This window comes from Channa argus, chromosome 14, assembly GCF_033026475.1.
Source record: "Channa argus isolate prfri chromosome 14, Channa argus male v1.0, whole genome shotgun sequence".
Taxonomy (NCBI): domain Eukaryota; kingdom Metazoa; phylum Chordata; class Actinopteri; order Anabantiformes; family Channidae; genus Channa; species Channa argus.
In genome coordinates this window covers 6,900,356-6,912,122 of record NC_090210.1, presented here as the reverse complement: position 1 = coordinate 6,912,122, position 11,767 = coordinate 6,900,356, and the positions used below count along the sequence as shown (strand labels likewise).

At 39.0% G+C, this 11,767-nt stretch overlaps 2 protein-coding genes across 3 annotated transcripts; one reads left to right on the top strand and one right to left on the bottom strand.

Annotated features, from left to right (window-relative positions):
- Positions 1–31: 31 nt before the first annotated feature.
- cactin lies at positions 32–6,971 on the bottom strand. 2 transcript variants are annotated; one of them, XM_067473949.1, is made up of 11 exons: positions 6,834–6,971; positions 5,632–5,964; positions 4,463–5,060; positions 4,253–4,348; positions 4,019–4,164; positions 3,272–3,434; positions 2,850–2,964; positions 1,740–1,932; positions 1,440–1,562; positions 923–1,257; positions 32–715 (listed from the first exon to the last, which is right to left on the bottom strand). In XM_067473949.1, the coding sequence occupies exons 2-11, from the start codon at positions 5,928–5,930 to the stop codon at positions 225–227; spliced, it is 2,559 nt and encodes an 852-aa protein (XP_067330050.1). In that variant the 5' UTR covers positions 5,931–5,964; positions 6,834–6,971; the 3' UTR covers positions 32–224. The 2 variants fall into 2 exon arrangements, with proteins under 2 accessions (XP_067330050.1, XP_067330052.1); XM_067473951.1 differs by having other exon boundaries at positions 923–1,254.
- Positions 6,972–7,146: 175 nt separating this feature from the next.
- LOC137098113 (ubiquitin-conjugating enzyme E2 R1-like) lies at positions 7,147–11,054 on the top strand. Its single transcript, XM_067473953.1, has 5 exons — positions 7,147–7,351; positions 7,931–8,017; positions 8,179–8,276; positions 9,033–9,167; positions 9,280–11,054. Exons 1-5 carry the CDS (start codon positions 7,166–7,168, stop codon positions 9,488–9,490), a joined length of 717 nt encoding a protein of 238 aa, XP_067330054.1. The 5' UTR covers positions 7,147–7,165; the 3' UTR covers positions 9,491–11,054.
- The last annotated feature ends 713 nt before the right edge of the window (positions 11,055–11,767 follow it).

Genomic DNA, 11,767 nt, shown 5'->3' with positions numbered 1-11,767 from the left:
AAATGTGATTTATGTTACAAATGTGCAAGAGTAAAAAGAAAAAACAATCTTTAATGTGTAATTTTCAAACAACAATGACTTTTCAGACAATTGATTTGTGGCTTTGTTTACCTTTTTTCAGTGAGAGCAGCTAAAACATTTTAACAAAGCAAACTATATAAGCGAAATAACAGCCCTGGCGACTGGGCTCCTGGTCCATCTTGATGTGTGTTGGGTCTGTGGGTCTATCTCCTGTAGCGGTACCTCTTGAAGTGGAACCACAGCTGGAAGATTCCATTAGCAAACTGACAGCGGAAGCCGTGTCGATGAGAGTACTCCCACTCCCTGTTTACAATCTTGAAGGCAATGTCCTCATAGGGAGGGCCTGCGTGGAACCTTAAAATCCCAAAATCCTTGTTATCTGGACTGGGTTCAAGGAAGTACTGAGGGGTTGAACGCTTGTCGATCAGGTCTGGGTAGAAGATATTGAATTTGTAACCCTGGACGATCTTGGGTGGTGGGTTATCAAAGTCGTAATGTGTCTGGTTGTATTTATTCCACTCAAAGCCAGTGTGCACCCTGTTGAAGAAGCGGGGTTTCCTGGGGCGGTATTTGTCCGCCCATAGGTACATTTTCCCTGTGACTGGAACCTCAACGCTGAACTGGGCTTCGTCGTTGCCCATGCCCTCTTTGGCACGACGTACAAAGGCGTCTTCTGCGCTCTCGTTTGCATCACCTGACAGATAAAGATGTAAAAGAAGCAACGGTGAGGCAAGATATCTGCACCATGTGTTCAAGATATGTTTTTATTTTAACATATCTGGAACAAGTCTGGAAGCTTTCCTGTCTTTGCTGTTCATTCAATTTAATTTTAAAGTTTTAAAACTACTGAAAGTATTTCAATGTGTGTTTGAGACTAATTTAGAAACTCTTATTTTCATACCAGTGACTTGAAGTTGACGTCGTGCTAACTGCAGCCTGTGTAAGTCCTCCTCTGGTGTGATCGTGTGCGTGTCGAGCGGCAGCTCAGAGGGCGTGAGCAGCCTCGGGCTATAGCGGCCTGAGTCATACTCGGCCTGGCTCTGCTGAATCAAATCCTCTTCTGTCAACACGGCCTCCACCACTTCACCCTTCTCTTCGTCGTCCTTCTTTTCCCCCTTTTCCTCTCCATCCTTATCTTGGTTTGCAGATGTGGATGTGCCTGCCACTTCTTCATCTTCTCTTTCTCTGTTCTTATTTTTTGTAAAGGATGAAGCTTGCTCCCCTGGCCTGTCTCTGCTGTCACAAAAACAATCACTTTATGTAAGAAGTCATTGCATACACAATTAGTTTATAAATATACATCCACAAAGAATTCATGGATGTCAGTATGATGTGAAATATGAATCTACATCACAGCCAAAAAAAGTCACTGACTCTCACTCTTACAGGATGTGCAGCATTGTTTCTTTGTAACTTACTCATCCTCCTCACTCCTCTGCTCTTCTTTGATGATGGGGAACAAAGGTTCACTTTCCACTCCTTGTTCTTGTTTCAGCTTAAACAGCTTTTGACGCAGTACATCCTGGTGTCGCTCTCTCAGCCTTGGACATAAAAATTATAGTTTTAATATGTGCACCACCACTGGCTGCCCAGATACATTCAGCTCCACCTGTGTAACCTTTTTGTAAATTTACATTAGATACATGCTAAAGTGACATTCAAATGAGATTTAAATTATGACAAGGGCAGAAACACTGTGGGTGTGTCCACTTTCATACCTGGCTCTGGCCATGTAGACCCGAACTTGCTGCAGCAGACTCTCCCAATAACCAATGTCAAGATTGGATCCTCCAGCCCGAATCTTTGTCTCAATGTTCAGATGCAGCGCCTGCAACTGGCTGTATGTCTTTCCTTTAAACACACTCTGCACATCAGTGCTCACAGCTGTGTTGATGCCCTCACGACGATCCCCTGAAGATAAAATTTAAAACAAGCGGTTAACAAATTTTAAAATTTTTTTTCACAAAACACTGACATCCCAGAAGACACAGAAACCAAATAAAGCATTTTTGATATTTTCTAAACCAGTTTCCTGAAATGCCTTGATAAAATGTCATTATGCATTTCTCAACACGCCTTCTTTTTTGTGCTTTGGGTTCTGGTGGACTGGTGACATGTCATCAGTCACAGCACAATTACTGGCTAAATCAAAATACATATTAAGTTAAGTACAGATCAAATAACTAGAGTTTTTCTTGCTCTGCCTATTTTATTGAAAATGCTTTGTGACACATATTTCCTTGCATTGTACCTCACTAGTAAATTGCTTTGGATAAAAGCATCTGCTAAATCACTAAATGTAAATATCCCAGAATGCACTGCATGCTCCAACTTCAGCATACTTCTACCGATATACTAACAATCATATTGTTATTCTTTTTGGAAGACAAAAACTCTGTTTAGAGCTGAAATGTGGCTGAAAACATTTTATTGGATATTAAAAACCTGTGAACCACAAATCAATATAAGTATACACATGTAGAGCCATATAAACAGAACTCCACAGAAGCAATGTGAACTCTATGTACTCTGTATTGAGAACTGCCTATTGCATTTTAGGAAATTAATTTTCACTTTTGTTGTTGTGTATTGCACCTATGGACCATCATAGTTTTCCTATTATTAGCTTTTATTATTATTATTATTAGTAGTAGTAGTAGTAGTGGTAGTAGTAGTAGTATTTTTACTGCTACTATTATTATATTACTATTATTAGTTATTCCTAAATTAAATACGATTTGTTATGTGAGAATAAGTGCAAATGTTAATTCACACGTAATAATTTCAGCAGAAGACTCTCTGAGGCTAATATAAAACCAACTGTGCACCTGGTCCTTTCCCAGAAGCCTCTAGTTTTCTCAGTTTAGTGATTTCGTCCTCAGTGATGGTTGTCATGTCTCTCCAGAAGTCCACATTCTTGCCTTGCTCCAACTCCATGTACACCTGACCGTACAAAAACACTCACATGCAGCAAACCATGTACAGATGGAGTTCATTTAAACAATAAAAAGAAACTAATAACACATGACCTCAGTTATTTTTTGGGGCCGAACCATTTCTCAATGGTTATCTGCATGTAACCATATTGTAAATTGTTATACATGCACATTGTTCAAAATTTCTTATTAAAATAAGCAAGTCAAATTTCATCAAAATCCCCAAGAGAATGAGATATTAAATACAACTGAACAACATTATTACAAAGGAATTGGATTATTACAATATTTTCACTTGAGCGTAGCTAACAAACCTTAATGTCCTCCAACAGGTCATCCATGTCGGTAACAGTTAGCCCATTAAGAAAGGTGTAAGGTTCATGCATCTCAACAGCAAGATCATCATCCTCTGCACTGATGTACTTTGCCAAAAGGTCAATAGGTTTGGCACGACCATCACGGATTCTAATCTTAGACCTATGCAGACAATACAACAGTGTGAAACATGCAGTTACTTCAGAATAGAGTTAAGACCTCTTCTCTAATAGCCTGTATTTGGGCATTTTATTCCATTCTTTCTGGCTGATCCATTCAATCGCCACCAAATAGGAGAGAATGCTAACTCCAGGCATCTCTGTGTGTGATAAGATGCACTCTGGAGCAGAACTTCCTACAATTTGGCTGCATTTATCCCTCTCTCAGTTCTGATAAGATGCACCACCAGAGCACGATTCAACTTTATTTATATAACACCAATTCACAACACAGTTTGTGTAAATTGGCTTGAAATTCATTTGTTGTAAATTGGCACTATGTAAATAAAGTTGAATTGAATGATCCTGACACAACTATGGTCCACTACAGGGATGTATTGATCGGGTAATAAGCAGTGGCTGGTTTTTACCAGATACTGCTTAGAGATCTGGCCTGTTGTAGAACAATGGACCTATGGTGGAAATGTGCAAACTAACTGATAAAACCATACCATAACAGAAATGTTCTGTGACATAAAAATGAGAGGCTGTCAATAGGGACAAACATTAACCCATTCTGAAACTAACCGCAGTTTGGCCTGTTGCAGATGGAAGTTGTCTTCCTGTTCAGCCCAGGTCTTAAAATGCTCCGCTTCTTTTTCTCTCTGCAGCATCTCCAACTCTGTCTCTCTCATGGCCTTTTCACGTTCCCGCTCCAGACGAAGCTGCTTTACCTATATAAACACAGGACAATTAATAAAAGGTGTGTTTCACTTAATTCAAACATTACACTGCCACAGAAATCGACCCCCTTGGAACTACCTTCTGCAGCTCTCTGCGGTTCTCCTCCTGTATGCACTTGTTCCTTTCTTTAAGCTCCTTTTCTCCAAGATGGCCAATGCCTTTCTTATCTAATGCCTGGGGGAAAAAAACACACACACACAAAACTATTGAGTAGTCAAATATTACAGTAAATACAAACCTCTGGAATTAACCTTACCAATAGCTACTGAAAGCTGCTTTTCAGCTCACCTTCTGCCATTTGAATGTGCCCAACAAGTTGTTGTCACCAAAAGGATTGTCTGCATTCGTGTATCCCATGTACTCCTCACTCCAGCCCATCTTTTCTCTTCTTTTCTTCTCCTTAGCATCTTTCTTTGCCAATCTTCTGGCCCTCTTTTCCTCTGGCATCTCCAGAGCTTTCAACATGTCCTTTTGTTTTTTCTTCTCCTCCTTTTCTCTTATTGCACCATGCCCGTTACCAGACCTTGAGCTATCAGATGACTCAGGTGAAATGGAGCGCTGTCTTCCTCTGTTGGCCCTCTCCATGCTTCGGTCAGTCTTTCCTCGCTCCTTGTCTTTACTCCTCTTCCTTCTCTCTCGGCTCTTGTCTTTATCGCTGCTACCACTTTTACACCTATCTCTACCTCTGTCGCCATCCCTCCTCTGTCTTTCTCTGTCTCGACTCCCTCTGTTAGAACTTCTTCGTTGTATTGTTTCTCTGTCATTGGTTCCACGGGAGTCAGATGAGGACTGAGACCTTCCCCTCCTCCTCTCTTGAGATGCTCTTCCTCGGCTCTCCACTTCCTTTCTTTTTTCCCTTCTCACTTTTGGATCATCTGAATCAGAACTGAAAAAGAAAGCCATTTAGTACATTTCTGCTAATTGATGGTGAGCTGTGTTTTGCAGACTAAAGGAATATATTGTTCTCTATCATTTAAATGCCATCACTTGTCCGACCATTAGCAATAGGGTTAATGTTTACAAGTTGATCATTTTAGGTTGAACACTGGTTTGCTGCCTACAGTGGAAGAGACACCACACTTATGTCATCAAAAACCGGAAGCTAGTTTAAGCAAAATAAGCAGAGCAGCAATATAAGTCAGTGAGAAAGTCCTCATCACTCTAAACATGTAATGCTTTGCCCTTTCATCGACTGAATTGATGTGGCCTGGCTCGCAGCCCAATTACAATGCAACAATTTTTGTGAACGCACTGTAAGACTACAGTGTACACAGAACACTGGACCAAAATTGCAGGGTCCAGTATTCTGGTGCCACATTCAAGTATAGTTACATGTTGTATACATCTGCAGTATTTTTAATGACATCCTAGTGAAACTGAGTAAACCGGAAAAAGGAAAAACTTTGTGAAAGGATTATAACGTTAATCAGGTAACTCCAGAAACAAAATGCAGTTACCTGGATGATTGACCCCTTGCCTTACTCCTGGGGCGGTTTTTTCCTTGCCTCCTGTCGCTATCCGAATCGCTTTTTGAACTTGCACGATCCTTATGATGAAGTCGAAGGTGGTCTACAGAGCCATCGCTGGAGTCCCTACTGCCGGAGCGTCTACGGCCACCGGTTGTTCTCTTCGCGTCTGCAGACCGACCGCTCCTTTCCTTCGGAGATCGAGAATTGTTCACTCTGGACATAATGCGCCGATCGCTGCTCCGACCTCTGGACTTGGAGCGGGACCGACATCGTGATTTCGAATCCATCACGAACTTTCTGATACAGGGTCCAAATCGTTTTCTGTCGCGTAAATAAGAGGTAACAAAGAAAAGTATTTAAGGTCTTCACTGTTTAAATCTTACTTCTGTGATTTATAAAATTTGCAATGTAGCACATAAATACTCATATCGTGCTTTGATATCGAGTATCCTTAATACAACAATACTTAAAAGCGTCTGATTTCAAAATATCTCAGGCAGCAAAAGGCCATCCTAAAAGGACTTTCTACCTCATGGCGCTTATTCGTGACGTCATGAGCAAAAGCAAAAAACTTAAACTAGGCAAAAAAATGAAAAAGCAAATGCTTGTTTAACTACAGTTTTTATATAACATTGGGCATATACAAACAAATTAACAACAGTTATATGTGCTACTGTGTTAAAATAATATGAAAGTCAATCTAGGTCAAAGCAGCTTTATACAAACAACATTGGCGACGTCATGACGTCAGGAAACTGGCAAATGTAGTTTTTTAAAATCAGCTCTTTTAGAATATATTCAAGAAACAACTGTCACAACTTAACCGGTTTCACTTTAATTTGAACCTGATATAATCAAACATTTTTAAACATAATTATGAGGATTCTTTCTTATATTACATTAAAAAGATAACGTTTGCGGTTGAAAAAAAGACTACAAATACCACACGCAGCACGGCGCCTTTGCCTGTTTTGAGGTACTTCTTTTAGCAATATTCTTTTTTACACAGTCTTCTGTTAGGGCGCTATCAGCAACATTTCTGTCATCGGTAGGACTTTTGTTTATTAGCATTTCAGATCGCTGTTTTTTTTTTCTGTTCAGGCTCTAATGGTTACTAGGAACAGTTTGCGCCACGGTCCGACGGGTTTAGCTGGTCGATAAAGTAACGTTACAGCTTGTAGCTAGCTTACCTTGGCTAGCAGCTATCAGTAGATTTACGACTTCTATCCGTGGTTGACCTGCCAGATAGATCAACTAAAGCTCTAGAGGCTGGTTAGTCACAATGGTTTGGTCAGTTCAGCACATTCTGAGTAGTGACATTGGTAAATAATTAATGTGATTTGGTAACAAATCAACGCAACCTTTGTTTGGTTTATGCGCAGCAAGATTGGTTTGGCCTGTTTTATTGTTTCCGAACATTGAAATCCCAAGTTGTTGTGAGTGTCTGTGGGTTGTTTGGCTAGTTAAGCTAACTTATCCGTGTCCGTATAAATACAATCGTCAGCTGTCCACCTTCTCCAATATGGCGCAGCACGACCCCTCTCATGTAGCTAGTTCACAGAAAGCACTAATGCTGGAAATGAAAAGCCTTCAGGAGGAGCCTGTCGAGGGATTCAAAATCACACTGGTGGACGAAGCTGATTTATACAACTGGGAAGTGGCCATCTTTGGACCCCCCAACACTCATTATGAAGGGGGATATTTTAAGGTAAGGATAGAATAAAATTAAAAAAAAGTATGTTGTCCACCATGGTGGTATATTGTCTTTGCTATATCTGTAAGGTGATTAAAACACACAGCACATAATAACATGACAGATAGTGGGACCCCAAATAATCGAAGTCAGTTGCAAGAATTAAGAAAATGCCATGAGTAGAAGGGAAATGTTGGTTTCTAAAATGTGCAAGCAAATTGTTTGTAGAAAAATTACTTTTTCTGTACAAAATTTAGCCTATCAAATCAGAAGAATGGGAGATGATGCACAGAGCCGTCTTGCTAACCCGCTGTCCTCCCCTTGCCTCTTTTGCAATCTGTTTTCTGCAGTTAGTTTTCTGGTGACCCCTGTATTTCCTGTCTATGTTGCCATACTATACCGTATTGTGATATGAGATTACTTATACATTGTAGCGGTTGCTCTAAAGGCGTTCAGTAGTGTAGTACATTCAACACTGACAAGAAAAACAAAGTTTACTGTTAAGGGCATTAGCTACACAGCCACACACCCGCATTAACAAGTGTTTGTTAAAAATAACACAGTCTTCATATAAAGGCCTGTTTCTCTTCCCAGGCCCGAATCAAGTTCCCTATAGACTACCCATATTCTCCACCTGCCTTCCGTTTCCTCACAAAGATGTGGCACCCGAACATCTATGAGGTATAGCATCGTAGCTGAACTCATAATATTGTCTCAGAGTGTGTGTTTGTGTGCATGTGCACACACCTGTGTACCTGTTCTTATTAATGTATAAAATTAATATACCAACTACAGTGGTTGGCCAATGCAGCTGATATTTTAACTTATGTACTCTGCTTTAGAATGGAGATGTGTGTATTTCTATATTGCACCCTCCAGTGGACGACCCCCAGAGTGGAGAGCTGCCTTCAGAGAGATGGAATCCCACTCAGAATGTCCGGTCAGCATTCTCCCTCATTATTTCTGTTCATATGGCTGTACTTCTCTCTGCCACCTCAATAATTTACCTATTTTATACTCAAATTAATTTTGTTTTATTACCACTATTACCAATTAAAAGGATTACTGTTGAAAAATGTTAATTGCAACTACATTATCCAATGACACTGCAACACAACACTGCCCAAAACATAAATTGCTTACATTGCAAATTTGTTACTTCTATTTTATAATTTTTTATCATCATCTTCTGTTTATATACTGCTTATAAGTGCTAAAGTAAAATGTTAAGATTAGTTGATTAAAAATGAATCTTTAATTAAGGTTATCAATTAAACATTTTTATGTTTATGCTGCTCAAATGTGTATATCTATTGTTGTTTTATCTTCTATGATAAACTAAATGTTTTTGAGATTTGAATTGTTAAATGGGCATTAAAAAACATTTAAATGGCTTGGGGAAATTTTATGTCAGTTACTAAGATTTTCCAGACTATAATATAACTACAACGTTAAGTGAAAAAACAGTGACTAAAATCCTTGCTTGCAGCTCTAATTCACCAGCTCAGTTTAATGCTAGTAAAACACATTATATATGAAATTTGAACCACAGGGTGGACACATTAATTATTTATTTAATTATTCCTTGCTTAAAATGGCTGTAATGCTAATTTCAGGAGGGTGTGTGTTTGTGTGTGTGTGTTTGTGATGACAAAGTAGTTTAATATTGACTTTCTAATTTTGTGGTTACTTCTAGGACCATTTTGCTGAGTGTGATATCACTGCTGAATGAACCAAACACCTTCTCTCCTGCTAATGTGGACGCCTCCGTCATGTACCGCAAATGGAGGGACAGCAAGGGCAAGGACCGGGAATATGTGGAGATCATTAGGTAAAATGTCACACCACATCATCATAAATGACACTTTATAAAAGCACACGAGATGTGAAGAAGTTGTTTTTCTACTGTCAGTGACGTTTATGTTCTTTATGTTTCCCCTCAGAAAACAGGTCTTGGCCACCAAGGCAGAAGCAGAGCGTGACGGTGTGAAAGTTCCCACTACTCTGGCAGAGTACTGCGTCCGCACACGTGCTCCAGCCCCAGATGAAGGCTCCGACCTCTTCTATGACTATTACTATGACGAAAACGATGTGGAGGGAGGGGATGGTGACTGCTGCTATGACGAGGACGACTCGGGCAATGATGAGTCGTGACATGCTTTTTAATAACACCACAAATCTAGCTGACATATGCTGGCCCTTTTTTCTGCCCAGGTTGTCAGATATTCTAGGTCTACAACCAAGAGAAGGTGTGACGCTTCCCACTTCTAAACCAATGAAAGCTGTTTTGCCTTTGCCATTGAATTCTCTTCGGCGTTAAAAACCATTATGGGAGGGTCCGAAGGTGAGATTTGCACCAGCAAAAAAGTCACAAATTTCTTTATTACATTTTTCATCATCACATAAACAGAATAATTTTAAACTATGTAACTTTTTAATCCTGTTGAGTTGTTTAGTTCCTTCTACAGTAAAAGAGGTTAAAACCACAAAAATGGCAACATTTGCACTGGTGCAAACACTTCCAAACTTCTCTTAGCCTAGCTCCTGCATATCTGTATTTCCCTAATTGTAACTGGGGGTGTCTCAACTGTGGTTGGTCTTAGTGGCAGACATACAATTGAGGACTTCAAGCAGTGATCAGCAAATACACTGAATCTGACAATTCCAGGTTTCACAGTCTATCCTGCTTGAATAGGACAGGACATGCTTTGTCACAGGACTGTGTTCTCTTGTGCATGACAGAACATCTTTGGAAGCTTTTTTTTTTTTTTTTTTGTCAATTTTACTGGGGAACTGTCCTGGATCATGATCCGTTGTCAGCTCGTTAATGACAAAGACACTTGACGATGGAAGACTCAATGCCCAAGCTGAGTCAGTGGGTGAAAATCTCCATGTGAGCGTTTTTCCTAAGATGAAATTAATCTGTGTTGTGTTTCTTCTGATTACTGTTGAATGTGTTTCTTTTTTTTTTTTTTATTGGCATTTTGAGTGTAAGGTTCTGTTATTTTAAGTAGCTCAGATTCAAGGGTTTTGTATGATTACCAAGATATTCCAGTATTGATCAGAATTGTATTTCTCCTCAGGTTTGCTCTCTGAGTGGCCTGAAGGAGCCAAAGACCTAAAACAGTGTAAAGCCCAAAACATATGTTGTATTCTTGTCTTTGTTTGCAAGCGTTATGTTAGTCTTTGGTTAGACATGCCTGCAGTCTTTGCTTGAGGAAGATTTATGTGACAAGATAAGTAGTTCTGCTGCTGTAGGAAAGTGCACCGAAAGATGTTGTTGCAGTATGACTTGAGTTTATCGAAGTGTTATGACCCCGGAAGTGCTTGGACGGGAAGAAAAAGGCCAACATGTTTAATTCTCATTTCTCTTGTTTGTTAGTTTATAAGGGACAAGTTTTGATATAATTTTTTTTGTGTGTGTATGGGTGTACTCTGTTGTTGTTGCATCAGCAATATTGATTGTTTCATTTACATAAATTGGAACTTCATGCTGAATTTCTCAGGATAACGAATTACATATGACAAAACAAGACAAGCAACTAGTTTTCTGTTTAGGTGGTCTTCAGTGTTGGTTTACAGTGTCAACAGGATCCATAACTGATATGCACATGTAGCTGTATGGGCGTTCACCATATTGTTTGATTCACCTGTGCTTATTTTTTTATTTTTGGCTATTTAAAAAAAATAAAAAAAATAAAGATTTATTGGAAAAACAGTTTTGAAGGGGTTTTGGTTATTCATTTGGTCATTTTAATTAATTGACTTATTATACATAATACATATGGGGGTCCAACATACTGTAGATCTACCACAAAGTCATGTTTGTATTTCTGTGGAGGTAAACTTAATACTCCAGTTAAAACACATACATAAAAATGTATCTCATACAAGAACCACTTCAGATTCCTTACACAAGTTGTAGTACCAAGTGCATACTTATAATCTCAAGTTCTTTGCTAAGAAACTGTGTTTAATAATGTAAATGTTTGTGTAGCGCAGATTTAATACTTGAAAGTGAACATTATGGGAAATGTAATTATAGTAAATAATATAAGAACAAACCTTACTATTGAGACTTGGTGTGGACAAAAACAGCGGCTGGTTTAGCTGAATAAAATCCGTTCATCCGAGACAGATGGTTAATCAACAATAATATACAGGGGTTTGTTAATCAGTTTTATTTTTATAAGTAATATCTACATTAGCAAAATTTAATTAGTATCTTAACGTTTGTAGTGCAGTGAACGTACAATATTTTCAGTATTGTAGTAGACAAAAGGTCACAAAATAAAAACGCCTTACGTTACGTGTACTTTTGAATACTACTCAAAATTGTCAATAGTTACTGATCACACGTGGTCAAGTTAGTGTTTATGTATCTGTGTCGAAATTACATATTAAATTTGTTTACAGTTGAAATCCACGGTG

Excerpts from the sequence above, each read along its gene's own strand:
- cactin (XM_067473949.1), bottom strand. The coding sequence starts at position 5,930 with ATGGATTCGAAATCACGATGTCGGTCCCGCTCCAAGTCCAGAGGTCGG. Across the intron at positions 4,165-4,252 it reads ACCGCAGAGAGCTGCAGAAG|GTAAAGCAGCTTCGTCTGGA; the intron begins GTAGTTCCAAGG and ends GTGTTTATATAG. Across the intron at positions 1,933-2,849 it reads GGCTTCTGGGAAAGGACCAG|GGGATCGTCGTGAGGGCATC; the intron begins GTGCACAGTTGG and ends TTTTATCTTCAG.
- LOC137098113 (XM_067473953.1), top strand. The coding sequence starts at position 7,166 with ATGGCGCAGCACGACCCCTCTCATGTAGCTAGTTCACAGAAAGCACTA. Across the intron at positions 8,277-9,032 it reads AATCCCACTCAGAATGTCCG|GACCATTTTGCTGAGTGTGA; the intron begins GTCAGCATTCTC and ends GGTTACTTCTAG. Across the intron at positions 9,168-9,279 it reads GAATATGTGGAGATCATTAG|AAAACAGGTCTTGGCCACCA; the intron begins GTAAAATGTCAC and ends GTTTCCCCTCAG.